The following is a 22,783-nucleotide window of genomic DNA, read 5'->3' as shown; positions in this document are numbered from 1 at the left end:
GCAGCCAGATGCACCTGTAGCAAAAAAAAAAAAAAGTCAGACCACACCGTTGCTCCGCGTTCACACAGGGAAATCCCGCCCTCGTCGCTCACAGCTCAACTCCTATTGGACGACGGGATGAGTGAGCGGTGCCAGTGTGGAGCACCTGGTAGTCAGTCATCGGCGGGGTCTCAGTGGAGCTCCGTACAGCGGACTGGGTACACAGCAATGCGGACGAGGAAGGGCAGAAACGAGGGGAATAGTCCGGTTTTCTCTTGTATCCCGGCGGCTCGGGGCTTCGCTAGGTCGTAAGGCGTAATTTAGCAGGGATAACGTTTCCGAAACCAAACAGAAAAGGACATTACCAAGCTTGGGAGCAGCTCCGGGACGGATATTTTCCCGAGAAAACCCACATCCGTAATCCAAGCCCCGGTTGTGTGGAATAGTCTACTAAAAGAATGATTGCTTGATTATTTTTATACTGTCTTGTAGCCCCCTTTTTTTGGCCAGCACCGCTTCCCATTTTTCACAGACTCGCCATGGACTCTCCTACCATGAAGAAGACTTTTGTGCTCCCAGACATAAAGCCATTGGATTTGTATGACTGTACTAAAGCAAAAATATGCGCAAGTGTCGGGTGGTTACTGGCAAAGTCCTACGGCAGTGCAGGTAGGTGTAATAGTCTCGGCTGCAGCAGGCCCGCTGAGTTACAGTGTCATTCAGCCAGCTCCTGTTAACACCATAATCCTTTTGTTGTCCTGAAATATGTTTATACTCTGTGCAGTGGTGTCGCGAAAAGCACATGCGTGTAGGGGAACTGCAGTGTCTGTGTGTGTTGTGTGTATAGCTCAGCGATTTTCAGCACAAAGAGCAGCATATGAAAGGGGGGGACCATGCGCTGTTTGCATTTTTGTGACTCTGACACATGTCATTTGTTCTCAGTCAATGGGTGGTCACATTTTATAGGTATGTAGGCTATGTGTCAGAGAAACGGGCCTCCTCCCTAGGCCTTATCACGTCAAACCATTTTGTCGTATTTCTAGCCGCCAGGCTTCAGTCAGACATCGCAGGCTTCTAGCCATGTTTTTAATCGTGTAGTTAAAAAAAAAAAAATGGGACATGGGGCGTTGATGATTTCAAGACCATCCTTTTCTCTCAGATGACAACCCCAGTGTGAGCGTCAGTTTTCAGGAATTCATAATTAGGATCAGAGCATGGAGCAATACTGTGCACTGAGTGAATAAACAGCACTGTTTTTGTACCTTTTGCAATTTTTTAGGCTACAGCTTCTCAGTCAACAAACCCCCCCCAAGAGGAGCTTGTGTTAAGCTTGTGCCAGACCCCATGATGCAAAATGCACCCACCTGAGAAAATCATTTTGTTGCATAGAGCAAACGTATCACAAGACAGTGTTGGTGGTTTCTTGAGAAAGGACTTTGGGAACAGCGTCAGCTCTGACCCTGAGGTGATAACAAGTCTATTTGTTTTAGAGCCATATACAGATGAGAGCTCTCACAGAAGACACTTTATAAAAATCAAAAACAGGCTAGATGACTTACTCCTTTCCATTTGATTTGAACTTCACTCTCCATCCAAAATAGAAAACAATACAGGAAACACATTCATGTTCCTGGGAAGTGCATGTAAATAAATACACTAGCTGGAAGTTAATGTTCCAGGCTTTTGTCTTTTCTTTTCTTTTTGAGACTGGAAAGCGTGTGAGTTGAACTCTATTTTACTTTAACAACATGACTTGCATGTTACACAATCCCAGGCAAGCCCCAGGCTCAGGCTGCTGCTGCTCCTGCTGCCTGTGTGTGTGTGTGTGTGTACTCTGTTTAGCACCTCAACCACGCCCTCTGGTCAAAGTCATCCTCCATGCCAAGCTACAGGAATATAAATACCAAGTCTCTGTTGATGTGCAGTATTTTTCTTAATCAACTCAATGGCCTCACTGATAGCTTCCTGCAAAGTCAAGATGAGATCATCAAGTCCCTTCCCAGAAACTCAGCTGCAGAACAACAGATATCCCAGCAGGAGCTAGAGCAGGTCCCCAGCTCTTCCAGATCAGTTAACCTAATGATGACAATAGGTGACATTTTATCTCTGTCTCTGAGTCTTTGCAATACAAAAATAACTTTCACGTGGACGATGCACTGGATCCACCTATATTGTGGATATAGGAATGTTAAAAGGCTAGATATTAGATATTGGCTTTAAAGGGAGTTGGCAAGGGCCTACTGATATCAAAAAACGATAATAAACAACATTTATAGTCTTATATAGGCCGGCCTAAAATGAATCCATGTGCAATCATGATAATCTGAAAGCTGCTTATGGGCTTGGACTGAAATACTGATGTTAGCCTAGAATACAGGAAGACATCCCTCTGATTGTTACCCTCATCTTCAACACAATCAAACTCATAGTGTCTCTGATTATTGCCTAATGATAACACTGTGGAGCATAATGGTGAGGACTTGTCAAAACACTCTAAATGCTATCAACTTGCAACACTTAATCCCCGACTCCTTCAGACAAGGAAACAGATCCTTCCTCTTTGAATGGAAGGTGGATCATGCCATCCCCACAGTTCCTCGCTGAAGCAATAGACTGCACACAAAGTAGGTGTTCCCTGTAGACTCTGATCCACCCAGTGACACGTTGTTTGGAGTTTCATAATAACATTGTCAACATGCAGCATGTTATCTTGTTGTTACTTGAGACAGTAAATGTTCTCTTATACTAGACTTAGCTAGTGCAGGTGAATATGTGTCATAAAGGTGTCTTTAAGTATTGTCTAATTGCCTTGACATATATTTGTAGTGGTGTTTTTCATATAGGTTTAGGAGGAAGTGGTTAGACAAAGGTCTAATTTATGACCTGTCCTAGTATTTGCTATGACAGATGATATGAGGGTGAGTTAAACTGGGTTGTGCTTTTCCACTGCAATGAGACCAGAGATTATAGAGATTCACCAGTTTGTACTGTAGACTTGGGATAAATAATCGTACACTCATTTAGGTTTTGCACTTTTGTCTTTGAGTCCTTGCTGCGAATGTATTTGGCGTGTCTCGCAATCCACCTGTAAACAAAAATATTTTATAGGTTAGCTGGAACATTCAATATTTGGGTAATCATTGTGTCACTGTGTTTGGTGTCCTCTTCTGAAATCTTCTTTTTTGAGGTGCAAATCCAAACCACCTTGTACCTGCATGTTTCAAACCTTGCCTTTAGCATGTTAGCCTTCCTCACCTAGCTACAAAGCTGCTTCATAATGAAATCCTATCGGAGTGATTACTCATTCTTTCCCAATCATCGTTACTATGGTGAGTCAGCAAGGGACAAGGAGCTGAGGAGGATGTTGTCTTGCTATTCGTGTTTACTCAAGAGGTAGGATATCATAGTGGTGTATTGTATGGAACTGTCATCACTGACATACTGTAGGTCCACTGAGTTGCAATGTGCATTTCAAGATAATGTGATAGGCCTACATTATTGTATGAAAAGACACTTGCGACACCACATTGGGAGTCCAAAGATTAGACTAAGCCACAGAACAGTACACAGATCTGTTTGGAGCTGGAGTATAACTTGTGGACGCTTTGGCTTGGCGAATGCATCATGCTCACTTTGTCACGCCACAGACCTGTGTTGCCCTGTTAGAACGTGATTGCATTAAGAGTCTGTCTATAGGATGTGCTTCCATGTACACCGACCCTTTAATGTAATTTAAGGTGACTGTGCTTCTGTCATACAAGAGTGCTGCCAGCGGTGATGTGTTGCAGGATACACACAGCGCTGTTAGTAATGGCTTATTTATGGTAAGTGGACCTGTGAACATGCAGGGAGATTGAACATCTAATTTTCCTTCCAAGAGTGCACAATCAGATATTTGCTCAAACACGTTGTTCAAATACAAAGGTATTGCTTCTGTGCATGCAGGTATGTTTCTCAGTTTAAGCGTAGTATCATAAAAATGAATTCATCATTGGATGTTTTTTCCTCAGCTGGCTTGTAGAATGTGCTGAAGTCCATATAGTATAACACAATCTTAACATGTAGACAGGTCAAATGGCAATCTCTCACAGTCCCCTCCAAGATGTCTAAGCTGTAGTTCAATGTTTATGTTGGCATCAGCATTTCTCTCAGAGCTAGTGGTCACATGTGGGGTAGCCGCTTTTACCACTGCTAGATTTCGGGGGCAACAAAACAGTGTCTGCTTTGTTCTAAAAATGAGAGCAGATAACCATCTGTGTTTGATCCTTTTTCCATCACATGATGAAGATGTTTATACCTTAGATATTCTGTGAGGATTTTTAAATTAGCGCCATTAGCTCTACCAAATCACAAGGAATACTTGGTTATTAATTTTTCAAAGATGTTCTCTGGAAGTGGCAAGATCACCAAAGGTCATCGGGCAGGCACGGGCTGATGCCTTAATGTGACATGGGGTGGAAACGGTGGCCTGCTCTGATGCTTACCTTGCACATGTCTGCATATTTGAGCGTTCATGAATGATTTAATTTGTGCCACGGACGGTTCCTAAAGCGTTCCAGGAAGCAACCTCACAGTTTAGATTGTCTAATCCAGCAGGTTTTGCAAACTGCGGTGCCGTCTTTTTAATAGAGAGAGCTACTTAATAATTATCTCCGTTACTGTGACAACCTTCTTGAAATCCAACGATGACTGTTTCGCTCAAATGGAGAATGAGAAAGGTCGGGAGGTCCCAAAGGAGCCGGTTCGGTGGCTGACTCTGACTAATTTCCAATTTTCATTTGCATGTGTTTGCAGTGCTCTGTGTCCGTTGATTACTGTCGGACACGTGTGGTAATGTGTCGGCGACACAGCCAGCATGCTAGCCCAATCAGTCAATGAGGTAGAAGGACACATAGCTGCTGTTATCAGCAGGATAAGCAATGCAGGTCAGTACAGACAGAAGCTTACACAGCTAAACTGGCAACAGCTATGATGACAGGCTGCATCAGATCCACTGTATGTTTTTAGGAGTTTAGCTCAATTTTTCATAACAAAGAGAAATGAAGTAGTGTATTTCTCTGCTGTCTTCTGTTATGACATTAATAATGTTTCACTGATGTGAAAAAAACAACAACAATGTTTTCTTTCCCCCTACACAAACAGGTGAGAGGTCAGGGTCAGCTGCAGCACAGAGCTCATGCAGATGGTAGGGATTATGTCAGAATCTCCTCAGTATATGGCAAATGCTCGCTTGAATCTCTTTGCTTGAGAAGTGAGTTACCTGCTCACCATCTATGAATATGTGGTCACATGTTAATCATCATTGCACTCATTTGACTTTTGCCTTTCTACTCAGTCTAGTAGATAAGCACTGACCCCATGACCTACGAAAGTGACACAGAGGCTGTTGCTTTAGTTTATGCAAACACTAGCTGGTGTTTTAAGTAGTATTGTCATATTGGTAGTATGATGCCACTTTTTGTTTGGGCTTATAGCAGTTGGTTATTATTTTTATTGCCTCCTATTTCTTCTTAGTTGTGTTTACACGTTAAAGTAATGGTTTATACTTATGTTAGTATTTATGTTGTGCGGGTGCATGATTTAGAAATAAAAAAGTGTATTTGTTCCAAGTTTTCTTTGTAATATAGTGTATGTCACACACAAAGTCATTATTCAAGCCCAGACTGTCTCATATGGAAATCATGCATATATCGACTTCTCTCATCTCATTGAGTTGAGGTATTTGCATCCTACTTTGCCTTCTGGTGAAGTTTTTCTTTTTCTTTTTCTCTTTTTCTTTTGTATCATGTGAGTACCTGGTTGCTTACAGCACTACAGTGAGCATTGTAGTTTTGGCACACAGGCGCATATTTAATACGGAATGGATCATGTGTCAATGTCAATATTGTGTAACATCTATAGTCATCATGGAGCAACAGTGGGAGACAGAGAACAGGGTATTGTCTCACCTCTGATGCTGGGCATTTAGTTTTGTTGTCTGATCGATGACACAACTTAAAATGATACGTCATGACACCTCCCTGTTAATAACACCTTTGTTGTTCTTGTAGGTACAGTCTGAAACGTACGTTGTAAAATTTGTTCCGTGTCTTCTGCTAGTGTTTCAGCTTGTCAACTTTTCCCCCAGAGGCCTTTTAAAACAGTGAGATGCTCATTCCAGTATGTTTACACAGTGACACAGGCTATTCAGTTTGCTGCCGCTTTGGTCTGAATGCAGAGAGACCAGTTTTAGAGAGGGTGTGTTAAGTGTGTGTTTTTTAAGGATAATTTTATTTTTCTAATTTACAGAAAGGCTGAATAGATCGTTTCACTGTGTTGATCTAGCCACACTATTTTACTACACTTCCTCTAAGGCGAGACAGACTCACACACTTATTTGCTTTTGATTTTGTTTTTATGTTGTAGATCTTAATCAAGTTGCCGATTTTAGCTTCTACGATGTACACATGTTTCTGAAGATCTGAAAGAGTGATTTTCCCAGAAGCTTAGTGCTGGAGTGAAGCAAGAGGTTTAAAAGAAGAGGAAAGAAACAAGTGGCAGAGCATCTTGTAATCTGCAGATGCCAACATCTGAGCTCATCATGCCCCACTGACCTTGATGCTTGCTCTGCCCTACTCACCCATATAATTATATAGTATACACCAGCTGTCTTAATCTGCCACTGAACCCAGCAGAGAGCAGGTTTCCAAGCCAGCAGCAATAAATGTTCATCATGATCTTTAACTGTCCCTCAGTACATTGTGTGTTCAGTTCTAATCTGCACCCAGTTTTCTAAAGACTATCTGTATGTTTTTTCTCTCGGTAGAAAATGTTCCTGCAGAGCTGCGCGATCCCTTCTACTGTGACCAGTATGAGCAGGAGCACCTTAAACCCCCAGTCACGCGCCTTCTGCAGTCCTCGGAGCTCTACTGCCGGACCTACAGCCTCATACTGGGGGGCCCCGGAGCCGAGGCACAGCCCAAAGACAATGCTGCCCTACTGGAGCTTCTCACTCAGAAAGGCATAGTCTCCAAAGACAAGGACACACCAGTGACCGACGCAGACCTCCGGCATAAACCCATCAAAATGGTAAAGTTATGTGAACAGTAAACACACACAGGTGATCAGGCGGTCTTGTGGGATAGTGGGAGTGGGAGGAGGTCCTAGAGCGGTTTCTTTGCTAGAAACTGTGTGTCACCTCCCGTGGAACCAGCTGCTCTGCTGTCCAGGAACCTGCCGAAAAGCAGAAGTGGTTGAGTGGTCTGGGTTGTTGATATTGGGGCTTGTTTATGCTTTGATTCTAGGGATTAAAGGACATCAAAAAGACCCCGACTCACTCTCCCCCCACCCCCATCCGCCTATGCTGCCCCCAGCTGATCCAAGAGGATGAGTGGATCCAGCTGCTAGGACTGCTAGGGCAGTCACAGTGACACAAGGGATGACTACTTTAATTCCAGGGTGTGAGAGGGAGGGAGACTCTAGATACAATAGATGGTCCGGACCAGAACAATGGCTGAACAGTTGTGGTGAAACTTTAGATTCTGTGCTGAGTGAATACTCTGTGCTGGCTTAGTGAGTTAAATCAAGAGAAACTGGTTTGTCCTCTTAGTCCTTGACAATGTAGCTTTCTCTTCCTACCCCTCCCACTTGTATAATATAGTCACAAGTTCTTCAGCCTGAAAACCCACTGATAACTAAGTTAGCTTTCTAAAGAATCATAATAGTCTTGAAGAGGATGGAAGCTTTTATGTCTGATGGAACATAAACTGCGTGTCCACTTCGGCTGACACAACAATTACACATTGTAACTCAATTTTTAAATATTCTAACAAACCCTCCCTTTAAGCAGATTATCTTCCTCAAAAAATGGCATGGAATTGAATTTTCCCAGCCATCTTGGTTCATGGATGTACAGGCTATTGTATGGATGCTATGTGGGGAATGTATAGGGATCTGTATGTATTGTGCTTTTAGTAGAAAGCTGTTTGCTCCACTGCTGTTGTCTAATGCACCCTGCAGCAAGTCTGGCTGTTGTGATGATACACTTAGAATTGATACGGTCTGTGTGCATATGTGACATTATGGAAGTAGTACAGAAGTATTAGCAATGGGGCTTGTTGATGTGAGACTTTGAATGTTGATATTGGTTGGCCATGCCTAACGTGACAAAATTAATCTAAGTGTAAATGTCAGCATGTGACATGCAGCCTTCACTGATGTCTTGGAGTGTTTTGTGGAGGAGCTTTTAAACCCTGCAGCTGCTTGCTCTTGTAGTATTTCTGACACAAACAAGACTTAAATATAATAATTGTATGTATATACATATATAAACATAAACAAAATACAACAATGAAACATCAAAAACTGTAGTATAGTAACAGTTAAAACACTTTTGCCGTGATCGTTATCAATATAACAAGATTAGTTATTACCTAAGGACACAGGAGACTTATTTCATGCTTAATGTTGCTGTAATTTGTGTGTATGAAGCAGTCTACTACTGTGGGTGTTGCTTCCTGGTCAGACTTTGAACTCATCTTTAAGTCCAAATTGTGACACTCTTATTTTGGCTGTGACTGTTGATGCTGCATGTGCGGTTGGTGAAACTGAATCAGCCTTCCTTCCAGCTGCCGCTTGGCCATAGGCTGCTCTCAGAGCCTTTCTGCCACTGCCTGGCACTGTACCTACAGTGTGGCAGGCAAGGAAAGTGGGTCATGCTGCAGCAGCATTAGAAGGATGGAGCATCAATGTGGGTCTTGGCCAGTAAACGGCTTTGGAGCTGCAGCAATCTGCTGCAGCACTGCCGCAGCTATCACAGCTTCACAAACAAGAGGATAACATATAGTGCATTTACATAAAAGTATGTTGAGTCATGCTTGTTGCTGACATGTAAACACGACTGCCAGCTTATCTGCCCAGGCGATGTTACTGACTTCTTCATTTGTTCTCAATCAATACATCACACATCTTGCATGACTGCAGTAAAATTGGGGAATTTGGCTCTTGTATAAATCCAAGGATGTAGATTTATCCTAACCCCATAAAGTTGCTAGCACTGGCTGGGGTTGCTGCGCCAGCTAGTGACCTGATCTCTATAAGGCGAATCTGTCGGTGGGATGATCAAAGTAGGGCAAAAACAGATACATCATAGCCCACCTAAATATTACAGTAATCAGACTGTAAGCTGCTGCTACAGGATGAAGGATCATTTATTGTTTATCCTCACATCTAGTTCATGAAATTCCTTAGTTAATAGTAAAGATATTCAGGAGGGAAATAAATGGTGTGAAACATGATCTTGGACAAATGTTAAGGGAGATTGATTTTCCTCTTAATTGCTTGTTACTAGTCTAAAATTAAACATTTTCACCAAATCATCTCAGACGTGACAGTATATTTGTGTACATGGCCCTGATGATATTACAATCAATGTAAATTTATGCTCCTCCCGAAACTCAAGCTGAGAAAGCTTTACATCCTTGGGCCCCTTTAAGTGGGAAATGGCAATGGCACCTCCAGCTGCCTCTACCCTTTTCTAGTCGAAGCCCAGCCCCCATCACTCCTGAGATTGAGGATAAAGATCTGTTAAGATTAGAGATAATCTGCCATGCAGACTGAACGTCATCATCCACGACTGGATGACACACCAGAGATGACCAATGACTCCCCATGCACCTAATATTTCTCACAATATCATTTTTTTTCTGTCTACAGTTGGTTGAGATAGTAGGAAATCATCATGCATGACGCGGCAAACTCGCTGACACTGATTGCACTGGAGACGGGGTAGACATTTGTTCCCACAGTGACAAAGTAAGTCATGTAGCCATAATGCAGCTAACCCTCTTCTGGTCCTCTGTTGGTTTTGCATAGGCACTGACACTTTGTCTTAAATCATACTGCTGTGTTGGCAAGTTTCTGCTCAAGCGAGCATCAGTCAGGAGCTTAGTTGAAAATAGAAGTGGCAGACTATCAGAAACACTAACCATCATCTTACACTATTTGTTCTGCTTTGAGCCTTCGCTAATGGGAAACTAACAGGGAATAGCAATTGAACTTTCTCCCCGTATCGTATGCAGAACAAGTTTGGCGTAAAGCTGTTCTGGAATATCTTTCCTTGTTTAAGCATACAGTTGATGTTCATATGAGTGTTCATATAACCATATATCCTCCTGTCTAAAACCCCCTGCTGGGCCCCAGACCTGCCTGATCCCCCTGTTTGTCTACCCTCTGTAGGCACCAGGCAGGGAAGGGGGGGTGGGGTTAAGTCATATTTCAGACATAATCAGATTTTGCCCTCATAATTTCACTCACTGATCCACTAGCTACCTTTGCAGCCTTTGTTTGGCACATTGTTGACATGATTATGTAAGCAGATTTGCCAAACAGGGCCCCAAAGATTTCACGTCGCTGGCTTTAATTGATGAGGTATTAATTTTTCCCCTCTGTCACGTCGGTTTGAGGAGCGCTAACTGTTCGCTGGCTGGATGTTTCCGAGCACAGAGCCGGTGCTAAGCCAAAAGCACGGAGCGGTGCTGCGGTCAGGCTTGTGTTGAGATGCATTGTGGGTCAGCTGGTTGGTTGTTATGGTGATCTGGCAGGCTCTGCGCTGTGTGTTCATGAGTTGCTCCTCTTTCCCCTCTCATTAGGCAGACTTGTGATTTAGCTTAGCGAGCTCTCCTGGGTCTGCGAGGGAAAATCCACCAGCAGCGCCCCCCCCTCCTTCTTCTCCTTTCATTCTGCACTTTAGTCATGAATTACTCTCCACTCTCTCCTCTGAATAATTACTGTACACTATGACAACAGGGTTGGCCACTTGCACTAAGTCTGTCTTTGTTGATTTCTTGTTTTTTCTCTCAGTCACCCTGTCTCCCTTCACACAGTGACAGCGGCTCCAACCTGTGATTACACTTTGTGGCTGAATGCAAAAATATGTTCCTACCTTAAATCACTTTATTGTTTTGATCCTGGGTTACAAACGTAGTTACAGGCAGAATTTAGCCTGTTTTAGGCCTCAGAGATCGTGGGTGACTTTATTTAATCAGGGAGTCTCATTAATCTGTCTTTTCTCTTTGTTGCTGTTTGTTGGTCTGTTTACTGCAGACAGGACTCCTAGTCCTTGCACACAATTTTATGAAAAGATAATACAGAAATGATCATACGTTGTTATATCTGTAATATAATACATGAATCAGGTTAAATTCAACCATGTTTGATGTGTCGCTGCCTGCTAGTGATAGTAGTGTAGTAGTAGTAGTAGTAGTAGTAGTAGTAGTAGTGATAGTAATGGTGTTCTGAATCAGTCAGATTGCAGATAGCTCACAGAAGCCCTAGTTCATGTATCACATCATTTGTCCCCTTCTGCACTCAAGACATTTCCACTTAGGATACAGCATATAAGCAGCAGCTCTGGCCTTGGCAACAGAGTTGGAAGGGCAGGCCTGCCAGGCCCACACAGCTCCCAGTGACTGACTGCAGCACATCCACAGAGCTTGGCCCAATACTATCTGACAAGCCTTTGCTGGCGTAGCCCGCCCTGCACGCCCCAGCACCGGGTCTGTCCAGGTCAGCACTTTACATCAGGGTTGAGTAGGCAGACATGCAGACAGGGCTCATGCACGCAGCTGGACTGCCACCAGCCACCATCAGGGGCAACATAAGAGGTTAGAGTAAGAATGCCTGGCCCCTAAAGTGGAATTTGTAAGTAGTAAAAAGGGAACAGGCACTGATTTGCACAGATTAGGCTCAAAACGGAAAACTGGAGATTGTAGGAGTGCACCCACGACAGGAATGTGTTGTTTGCGACTTGCCTGTCCCCTCCATTGACCAGAATTAATTATTATAACAAGGAGATTGTTTCAGTTTGCAGTGGTGTGGAGAGAGGGGCCCCAGAGCTGCTGTTGTATAGCAACTAAAAGTGATCCAGATAGAGGAGGGAGATAGAAAGGTCATTTGGTAAATACACTGATAAGGATAAAGAGGGCAAAGGACAGGAGTGCTGTCATGACGAATCCAAAGAGTAAAATTGTTATTTGTCTGTATGGATTACATGCACATGCAAATGGTTTAATATCTGAATCTTTAAGTACATTTGGTTTTAGCTCCATGGCACGAACAGAGCACAACTTCTAATGAGCTAACAGGTTTATAGAGTTAAGCCATTCTCTCTCTGACTGAGCTGATAATGTTGTTGGTGTGTTTTAATGGGCTCTGGCCATTAGAGAGCACAGTAATGGTCTCGAAACTATGAGGAAATGTCTGTAGGATACCAATACTTGGGAGAATGGAAAATATATGTCAGCAAGATTGTTTTTGTTTGGTTTAAACATGTCTGGGAAGAAGTGCACATGTTGTAAATAGCCTTTATAGTCGTAGTTTTCTGTCTGACAAAAAACACATTCATGCACCGTAAATGCAGAAAGGATATGGAACACCTGTTTCTTACAGAGAATGCTATTCTTTGTTGTGCTTCCTGGTGATCTAGTTTCACCTCATTTTATCCTGCGGTCCCTTCCACATGAGTCATACAGCAATATTTCACTGCGCAAAAGAGAAGGGAAGTGCACTGGAGAGAAGGCAAATAAAGGGAAAGCAGCTGAGGAATGACAGTCCGGGAACACACGTGTTATCATATTACAGGTTCATTGCCTCTTTAATGATTTAACTGTTGTACAAACACGGGTCCAGAGTTCACCCACATCCACTGATGTTTGTGTTTGCTTGCTGAGAGCTCCTGTCAGTGTTTCTGCTGACTCACAGCTGGCTTGTGGTGACCTCTAGAGGATACTGCCTGTAAATAATGAAACTTCTGCAGGAAGCTGCTCGAGCAGTAGAAACGTCTGCATCCAGCATTATTGTGTTAGCTGTAATTGATTAATGCTGTCGGGCTCTCCGGCCTCCGACTGTGACTGGTCCCACTGCTGACCTTCCATCCTCTTTCTCCCATGCGATCGCCGCAGAGTGCTCACCTGGCAGTGATAGATGCACTGATGGCCGTGGGAGCCATGGAGACGGTGACTGCGGTGAAGACGTGTGGTTCAGCTGAGCGGCTGGGTGGAGCCTCCCGCTGGGAAGATGCTGTGCTTCACTGGGTTAACGGGGTAAGGACCAAACCGAAGAAACACTGATCACTGAGTGTCTCATCCAAGACTTGATTTTCTCGTCAGTGTCTGTTCACTTTCAGAAATTAGGATGTTGAACTTCGGTTCTTCAATCAAATATGTTTTATGAATATGACAACAACTAGAGAGTCCCAGTATGACCTCAGGGGGACGTGCATTTTAAGCAAACCTACAGCAAGGACAAATACCAAAACCAAATGCATTTCTGTTATTGGAGTAAAATTATGGAATAGCCTTGACAATTAATTAAAATCATGCACAACTATTACCCAATTTAAAAGGATGTTTAAAATCAATGTATTGAATAAATATTTAACACTAGCATAAAGTAAGAAAATAATTATTACTAAATGGTGGTTCCGTTTGTTTCGTTTTGATACTATTCACTTTACTTACTCTCTTCGAGTGTAATTTTCCTACAAATTTTGTTTTGTTTTGTTACTGTAATTTTTCTTCCTGTAAACAGGGTAGGCATTAATAAGCTTTGCTTCTGCCTTCGCCCTTTCGCCCACATAAATTTTGACCTGTTTGTGTATGTTAATGTTTTGTGGAATGGATTAATAAATCAATCAATCAATCAATCAATCCTTAATTAATGCCTGTTAACTAATTAATCTGTTTGCCCTGTTCTCAGTTAAATCAGAAGCTGAGAGAACTAAATGAAGGATCCAAGAATGACTCGTCTCAGGCCATTTCAGAGCCCCAACCAGTTCAACCCTCTGTGAGTATTGCATTGGACATCCAGTGTATTTCTATCTCTTGCCACACACTGTATCCAAACACATAATCTGTCCTGGATTATGTACTTACGGCTATAAAAAAAGTACCCGCCTGTTAAGCTCATATTGTTGCTTTGCTGCGCTGGCAGTGCCTTTACCTACTCTTGCCCTACAAGCATAACAAGTACTGGTTGGTTGACACAATAAGTCGAGGGCAGCGTCACTGCTTTGTCAACAAGGTTGTCTTGTCGCGTCAAGAAATTGCCGTCATCACAACCCTTTCTCTTCTTTGTCTAGTTCGTCCACTGTAGGCTTAATACCTGTCCTTGTGCTCCTGTTCTCCACTTCCTCGTCTTTCTCTTTCCTATCCCTCCTTTCTGACAGTGTCCTACTCGCTGGTACTGGAAACTTGTTCCTGTAAGTTCTCTCCTTTCCTCTGCTCCTCCCCCCTGTCCCTCCATCCCTCCAGTGTCTTCATCAAATTTATCAGCAAATATCTGATGGTCAGAAGGTTTGTTTTCTGTTTTTGTTTTTTTTTCCTCCATATGCTGCTGTGAACAAAACTCATGTGCATCACGTACTAGTCTGCACGTCAAAGTATTCATGTGATAGGGCGGGGCATCGCAGGGGTGTGGAAGGCACTGTTTGTTGTTGACACACAAGTGCTTGAATCACAATAGGTGCTCCGACAGGCCTTGTGTACGATGTACAACCGGTTCTTCTGGTTGTGTGTGTGTGTGTAACAGAAGTGTATTTTCTGTGTGAAAGGCTGCAGGAGTTAACAGAGATTGGCTTCTTGTCAGCTGGGTCCCTGCTGATGGTGTTCTGTTTTCCTTACTGAAACTATTTTTTCTCGCTTTCCCTCTCTGCCTCATGAGACCCTCACTCGTCCCACTTTTTCCTGACAAAAACCTCCCCTCTTTCTGCTCTGATTAAGTCACTCCACTCCCTTTTGCATCTGCCATTTGTTCAACTAAGCCATCGTCTCACACACTGGCATGACCTTCATTTGTCCTCTTTCTCACATTCATACACAGCTTTATTTTTAACATTCTGTGATATTTCACTATGTATGTACACCTTTTAAAGCCTGATTTTGATGGTGATTTTTAACCGTTACTCATTATCTACCAAATATTTTATACACACACAACAGTATTTGATTGTAATTTGTTCTTGTTGTTGTGTGTGTTTTTTTTCTAGCTCCGCTACAGGAAGGATAAAATCCAGTCCAAACAAAAGCCCATTTTCCCAGTGGTGAATGAAGTCAAAGATTTGTCCAGTGGCTGTGCGGTTGCTGCTGTCATACATTTCTATTGCCCTGGTTTGCTAAGACTTGAAGGTATCAAGGACACTGTGTTCACTGACCTCAACAGACCTTTTATTCTTCAGCTTTTTATTATATTAACGCTCGTTTCCTTCTCTGTCTAAGACGTGTGTATGAAGGACTCCATGTCGGTAGCAGACAGCCTGTACAACCTGCAGTTCATCCGTGAATTCTGTGACAGCTGTCTGAAGGGCTGCTGTCACTTGGCACTTGAGGACATGCTCTACACACCACAGGAGCTTCAGGTTTGTACATTCACACCCCTGATAGTTAACAGACTGCATGAAAGAATAACACACAAAAAAAAGAGTTTAATAAATAACTGGTTTATTCTGTGTGGTTTGTTTAGGTCAACTTGCTGAGTTTCCTTGCAGAGCTGCTGAGCTGGTTTGAAGTACGAAGGCCAGAATTTGTTCAGCCAATAGACACATTGGGTGGGTGTCGCTAATGTCGGATTGCTTTGTAAACACAGGTCATGAGATCGAATACCTGTTATCTGAATATGTCTTACCAAGGGTTTTCTTTTTTTTTTTGTTAGATGGATCCACACCGTTATCACAGAGTTGCAACAGGTACAGAAGCTCTTTGAATATTATTTTGCTTTTGTAGTAGTCGAGCACATCCCTGGGATGCACCAGTTTGTACTGACAGGCTGTTTCTCTGCCTTACAGTACCTCCCCTTCTATCTTCAAGAAGCCTTTCCTCCCCATCTCCTCCCCTGCGTCAGGTAAGATTAGGATATTCATCTCATCATTACTTCAAGCTAGTTTTGTGTATATGTTCGTATCATTTTACAGTCTGACTCACCTATTTCTCTCAATCCTTGTTTTTGTTTTAGTTGTTTGGTGTTTTATGGTACTCTCGTTTTCTTACTTTGACTAATATGTGAAATGTTGTGTGCAAAACTGCATTTTTCTTTTCGTTTATATTGGTGTATTGTTTGCCTGATATATGCATCCTGTGTGTTGTGCATCCCTGTGCGGTGTGCATGCTTTTACATGTCTGTGTGTCCCCCATTGTACTCAGGATCTTTGACTCAGTCTACCTCAATGTCTCATATAGAAGGAGTGGGAAAGACATGGAGCAAGAAACCTCTCAGGTAGAGCCTACAAGTGGAATAAGGTTTAAACACTGTCTCTTGTACTTGTTTTTATTGTACTTATACACATATACTTTTTTTTTTTTCTTCTTCGTAGCCGCCCCTTGTCAGCTGTATCCTTCAGCATTCCTTTTGGCCTGGACAGTGATGTGGATATTGTAATGGGCAACCCTGTGATAACCCGCTCTGTGAGCTCAGACCAACTCGGCCCAGCAGGCCAAAACATAACCCGGGGCTACACCCCTCCTGAAGACCTCAGCCATTTGCTCAGCAAGCCCCCCGGCCCCAACGGCCCACAGAGAGCCTCCTGGTCCACCCAGACTCCCGGTATTCCAAGGGTATCGGAGGAGAACGGCCTTGCAGAGAGCGAAACAGGAGAGCTGCCCACCATTGAGGAAGCCCTCCAAATTATTCACAACGAGAGCAAGATGGAGCCACGTTTACACCCAGATGGTGCTCCTGATGGCTTCTACCTCCACTCTCCTGATGACCCTGCTAGTTCTAGACATAACAACAATTTAGCACCCATCAGCAGCTCTGCCCCGACACGCTCAGGAATTATGTACCGGCCCACAGGAGAGTCCAGGGAGCCCGCTCGCACCAGGAACACCTCTGAATGTTCACGTGACGATGATTCAGTCCTGAGAGATGGCAGCGTGGACTCTGATGCATCAGAGGACATGCCCAAGGCTCAGTCCACTCCAACCACGCCTGCTGGCGCACACTCTGCAAGGGGCAGAGGCGAGTCCGACAGCGGTGTGAAGATGACCAGCTTTGCCGAACGCAAAAAGAAACAAGTCATGGATTCCCCTAAAGCCAGCGACTCCTCGTCTCCTCCGTTGACCACGTGGGCACAAAAGTCTGAAGAAAGTCCCAGCAAGAGCCCACAACTCAATAATGAGATGTCTGAGCTGGGAGCTCGGCTCGAAGAAAAGCGCAAAGCCATCGAAGCCCAGAAGAAGCGCATTGAGGCCATTTTTGCAAAGCACCGGCAAAGACTGGGCAAGAGTGCCTTTATGCAGCTAAAGAGGGAGCAGCGCGATGACGAAGGCGAGGAGGAAGGAGCCAACGGCCAGGTCAGCACCTCATCCACAGAGGAGGAACTCTCTCGGTTGACACTGGAAGAAAGACTTGCACGCATGGAGGCAGAAGAGCAGGAAGACGAACAGCGCCCCTCAGTGGAGAATGAGGGTAATGCCAAAGGGGGACTCAACAAGAAAGCCAGTCACTCCACAGAAAAGGCAGGAATGCCAGGAGAGAAGGGTTCTGGGACACCAGGTGAGAAAACGGTAGCTCCACTAGGGGACTATAACAATGCTGTATCGAAGCTGACTGCGGCTCTCAGCTCCCTGCAAAGTGACATGCAGCGGCTGACTGACCAGCAGAACCAGCTAATCAAGACGAAAGCTTCAACTCCCAATAATAAATCCTGGGTTATTCCAGCCAGCCCTAAAACCCCCACACCAGCCCCTGCACGCATGTCTCGAGAATCCACCCGAGATTTAAATTCAGCCTCCTCCTCTCCGTCTCCGTCGCGCAGACTCGCAAACCACGCCACTCCTCCGAAATCTCCCCAAGTCCATCGCAGAGCCCAATCGGTGCCGCCTAAGAGCCCCAAACACCACCAACACAGTCGTCCCTTAGACATTAAGGTCCCCACCATATCAAGGGTTCTCAACACACCTCAAAATGTGGACAGCATCTCCCACCGTCGTCGTGTAAATCCCTGGCAGTCCCAAGTCCAGACTTCATCATCATTCTCCATTGGTGACTCTGGCAGCCTGGATGAGCTGTGCTCATCTGGACCAACTCCTGTTCCCACGCCAACAGCGACCCCTCTACCAACACCTCTACCAACACCAACGCCTACTCCAACTCCCCGTCCTCCCGCAGACGATGCTCTGTCGGAGGTCGGCTCCAACGACGATCATAGTATATTTAGCATGGATCTGGAGGCTGGGTCCTTGCATAGTTATGCATCTAAGAAGGACGGACTTGCAGGTGGGGGCTGCAGCTCTGGTGCCCCGTCAGAGTGTTCCTTCGAGAGTGATGCCCCTGCAGGGATGTTGAATGGTAAACGCAGTAGTTTGGTGGAGATCTCACTGTCTGCTCTGCGAGATGGGGAGGACAATGACCAACTACCCGATGCTTTCTCTGACTCGATGAGTGACCGGACAGAACCAGAGATGAAATCAGGCGTTGGTTTCTTTTTCAAGGTAGGTAACCACTCAATATTACTATATACATCGTCCTAAAAATGTGTTTAGTTCAGCGCATGCATGCTTTTTCTTTTCTTTTTAATACATACATGCGTTTTCAATTGGGCCTTTGTAATTAGGATGACAAAGAGAGGCCGGAGGATGAGATGGCTCAGCGAAAAGCAGCTCTGCTGGAGAAACAACAGAAGAGAGCAGAAGAGATGAAAAGACGCAAACTTGAGCAGGAAAAAGAAAAAGAAGCAAAGTAAGATCCTTTTTTATTCAAACACCTGCATCCACAACCAAATGTAGCCTTTCTAGTCTTACATTCAATTCAATGAAACATTTTTTTATGTTACAGTTGTAGTTTTGCAGCGTGACGATGGTTAGGATTCACTTATTGTCCTAAGTTTATTAAATACAGTATAAGCAAATGTGGCTATTACTGGTGATACATTTCCATGTATTCTGGTTTTGCAATGTCATTGTCAGATTTTATACCTCATCATGTCCTTCTGTAATTACAGCAAGCCTCAGTGGATGATCATCGAGGGTTGGGGGAATAAGAGTGAGGACAGACCTCAGACCCCAGGCACCCCTCCAGCATCGCGCACCCCACCAGTAGAGGGGACTCCCCAGCGCAGAGGAGACTTCACCAGGCAGGAGTATGAACGGAGGCAGCAGCTGAAGATCATGGAGGACTTGGACAAAGTACTCAGACAGAAACCCACCACAGTTCGAGGTGTCAAGAAGCAGAGACCTAAGACTGTGTTCAGAGATGACTCCGTCCTCTCTCATAGCCCTGTCAAAGGTTTCATGGGTAAATACTTTAAATATAACACATATTAACATACTGCTCTTCATATGTTCTCGTCCTACATTCACATGCAGTTGCTTTATCAATATAGTTTCTTATAGTTTCCTTTCTGCTCCTCTTTTCCTCCATCCAGGCTCCAGGCTGAACAAAGTGTACTCCCACTCAACCATGAACCTGTCCTCCATGGCTAATGACCCTGGTGGTCTGTCTCTTAGGAAATCTCCTAGGTAACCTGCCTTATTATTTTAATTTATTTAATGTAATGAATCATAAATTACATCATTCTAATTCATAAAATTAGGTAGACTTGATATCATTGATGATTTTCAAAGTGTATATATGTAAAATGTGTAAATATCGCCTGCCAGAACAAGCCTGCGATTTCAAATACTGTCAGTATATTGAGATTGGTCCGATCAATGCGTGTGAGGGTGTTCCTGTCTGACTGTATACATGATGTCCTATGGTATAGTCGCTCTTATCAGTAGTCTAGAGGCCAAAGGCACATGTATACACAGACTCAAGGTCTTTTAATGACTTTCTTTTTCAAAATCCTCCCTCTAGCCGCTCACACTCTCCCTCGCGGCTGATGTCACCAGGAAGAGCAAGCTCTCATAACGGAGACAAGGACTGGGAGAACGGTTCCACTATTTCCTCCCCTGCCTCCATCCCAGAATACACAGGTATGAGGTTTGTGCCAGAAAGTAAGACTTTGTGTGGAACTATAAAAAATGAATCTTGTCAATGTTGTTTTGTTGGATGTATTATTACATTTGGAAACGCTGTATCTTACAGGACCAAAGCTGTACAAGGAGCCTAGCTTTAAGTCCAACAAGTTCATCATCCATAATGCTATCACTCGCTGCTGCCTGGCTGGCAAGGTCAATGAACCACAGAAAAACAAGATTGTTGAGGTAAGCCATCATGTTGTGCCAGAGTCCAACGAGGAGTTCTATCACGACTAAACTGTAAGTGACTGTGATTTATGTTTTCAGCTTCACTCAGTCATTGGTTGTTTTTTTTCCCTGTGTCTCTATCTCTTCAGGAAATGGAGAAGAGCAACGCCAATCACTTCCTCATCCTCTTCAGAGATACCAGCTGCCAATTTAGAGCAGTTTACACCATGATCCCCGAGACCGAGGAGATGGTACGGATCACTGGCATCGGCCCCCGCACCATCACACCAGAGATGGTAGAGTCCATTTACAAGTACAGCTCTGACCGCAAGCAGTTCACGGTCATCCCGTCCAAAACCATGTCCATGAGTGTTGACGCCTTCACCATCCCTGGTCACTTTTGGCAAAAGCGACCAGGAACTCCCAAAAAGCTCGGCACCCCCAAATAAAAGACACACACGAGATGGGTAGAGATGTTACCATTCAGGGAACCTACTCCCGACATGACTCCTGTTGTCTTGTTGTTTTGGCCAGTGAGGCACTTGAGATTGTTCATTACCCAGATAGACTAGCAGTGGACAGCATGACTGAGCTACCAACCTGGACCCCAGAACAATCCAGTTAACTCTACATGCCAAGAGAACGGGCCAATCAGTCCCTCATTCAGCCAATGTAGTTCCACTAGTTTCAAGAGCTTCTGATTGGCCCTAGATTGTAAAATGTAATGCAACTGATTCTGTTGGGATGAAGAATCCTCTTTCCCTTGCACCCTGCCCCCTCATGCATTGCCTTACCCTGCCCCCCGGAGTCATTTTTTGCGACTCTTAGGTAAGAAAAAGAGGAGACAACCATACTGCCTTTGCCCGCACAACAGTATTCTGGGCCAGAGTAGTTCCTGCCCCTCTCGATTCTGCTTGCTTTTTCCTTTTGCTGCCTTTTCTTCTTCTTCTTCTTCTCTTTCTTCTACTTCTATTTCTTCTTCTTCCAGGGCTCACTCTCTCTCCAGTCTACTGAAAAAGTGGCTCAACTCTCAGTTCTGATAGGAGATCTCAGCTGAAAATTAACAGCAGGTAATACTGCTCTCATATGAATGTAGGGCACACACTAACCACTCATTCCATTCAGGGGTGTTTTCACTGGTTGGTCAGGACCAGAAAATACCACAGTGGGTGGTTCCTCTGTGGGCTGCACTGGTGGTGACTACTGTGGTTGTCGGTGGACTCGCACACCTAGAAACTGCCTGTGCCCCCATAGCTTGTGCACTCCACTCTCCTTCTATTCAGCTGTAGACATCTGGATGTTTTTTTTATACAGTTTTGACATGTTTTTGCTGGACAAATCGCTTCAGCCTTTGAGAGCTGAGAGAAGAATGACATTCATGTGACTTTTCATCTGAAACTGCTTTCTCATTTTCAACATGTGATGAATTGAAATGTTACCTGAGCTTATCTTGAAAAACAATACTGGAAACATGAAGGAGGGCTTTATCATGTTTATCATTACTTGGATACGGCTCTGTGTGAAGATGATAATCAATGCTAATTTAATATATACTGAATGATGATTACTTTGATTTTTTTTTTTTTGACAATGATTTGTAAAAAGTAAGTTGACCTTTGTAAGCTATGAATAAGCTAGCCTGCTGCTTGAGCATTAGTGAGATGTATGTTTGGGATGAGAATGAGTGAATGAGAATGAAAAGAAATTGTCAAAACGGATGAAAATTGCTGAAACCTTTTGTCTAGGGATTAATAAATCCTTTAGGTCACTAGGAGTCTGTTTCTTATTACGATTCCCTGTTTGTGTGTCTCTGCATATAAACAGTGGTTTTCTTTCTAAAGGGTAGTTCCAGACTATAATAACCCTCATTTTCTCCACACTGTCTAGACACCTTCATGTACAAGTGGAGGACTGTAAATGCCAAACTTTTTTTTTTCTTTTTCTACCAGTCCATGCTATCAGAAAAAAAGACACTACCCTGCATTTCCTTGTGATTAGGTCAATCTCATCACAATGTGTGGGAAATTGGCCCTTCTCTCTTCCTTTAGCACTACAGCAGCTGTCAGGTGCAGCTGTCTTCTCTCAAATCACTGACTGCCTCCAACAGTTATATTGTTTGAATGAGATTCCACTTCAGATGTGAAAAAAAAAACATGTTGAGGGGGAGCATTTAGAAAAAGTAAAAAAGATGATTGATTAAAAGTGTGAGTGGAGGAGTGTATATTGGAATAACTGGATGTTTGTATTTATGTGTTTGTAAAGAGTAGTATGTGGTAGTTTAACACTATATTTTGATTCTGTGCAATTCTCCCCTAGAAATCCCTGCATCACCCAGAGGTGTATTTATTTGGTTTGCATTAGATGCATTTGATGTTTAGTTTCAGTTTCTACTTATGTCTTTTCTGTTTTTTTTGGTTAAGGTGGTGAGTCACTCATTCATGTCATAGAATATGTCATAACATTTATATTTTCTTTTTCTTCTGTTCTGTCGAATCTGTGCCAGCACATTATGTATGTTCATTTCATAAATTGACTATCTTTGGAAACTGGACCAGACAAATAAAACTCATTTTTAAATCATCGTCATCTATGTTTTTTCATTCCCATGTTTATTTCTCTACTTGCACTACCATTGTTTGTTATTAGAA

General features: G+C 43.6%; 1 protein-coding gene across 4 annotated transcripts; it reads left to right on the top strand.

The window, feature by feature from the left end:
* Nucleotides 1-154: 154 nt before the first annotated feature.
* camsap3 (calmodulin regulated spectrin-associated protein family, member 3) lies at nucleotides 155-22,721 on the top strand. Of its 4 annotated transcripts, none has more exons than XM_085783961.1 (18): nucleotides 155-648; nucleotides 6,785-7,047; nucleotides 12,918-13,058; nucleotides 13,714-13,800; nucleotides 14,183-14,215; nucleotides 15,002-15,140; nucleotides 15,231-15,370; nucleotides 15,475-15,559; nucleotides 15,664-15,697; nucleotides 15,797-15,852; nucleotides 16,188-16,224; nucleotides 16,322-18,440; nucleotides 18,563-18,687; nucleotides 18,950-19,242; nucleotides 19,373-19,466; nucleotides 19,804-19,922; nucleotides 20,035-20,153; nucleotides 20,285-22,721. In XM_085783961.1, exons 1-18 carry the CDS (start codon nucleotides 519-521, stop codon nucleotides 20,582-20,584), a joined length of 4,314 nt encoding a protein of 1,437 aa, XP_085640087.1. In that variant the 5' UTR covers nucleotides 155-518; the 3' UTR covers nucleotides 20,585-22,721. The 4 variants fall into 4 exon arrangements, with proteins under 4 accessions (XP_085640087.1, XP_085640085.1, XP_085640088.1 ...); XM_085783959.1 differs by having other exon boundaries at nucleotides 16,152-16,224; XM_085783962.1 differs by lacking the exon at nucleotides 14,183-14,215.
* Nucleotides 22,722-22,783: the final 62 nt, after the last annotated feature.

Source organism: Trachurus japonicus, chromosome 8, assembly GCF_045865225.1.
Source record: "Trachurus japonicus isolate A0001 chromosome 8, Traja_1.0".
In the NCBI taxonomy this organism is placed as follows: Eukaryota; Metazoa; Chordata; class Actinopteri; order Carangiformes; family Carangidae; genus Trachurus; species Trachurus japonicus.
Note: the sequence above shows the minus strand (reverse complement) of the source record. Positions and strands in the feature narration are given on the sequence as shown.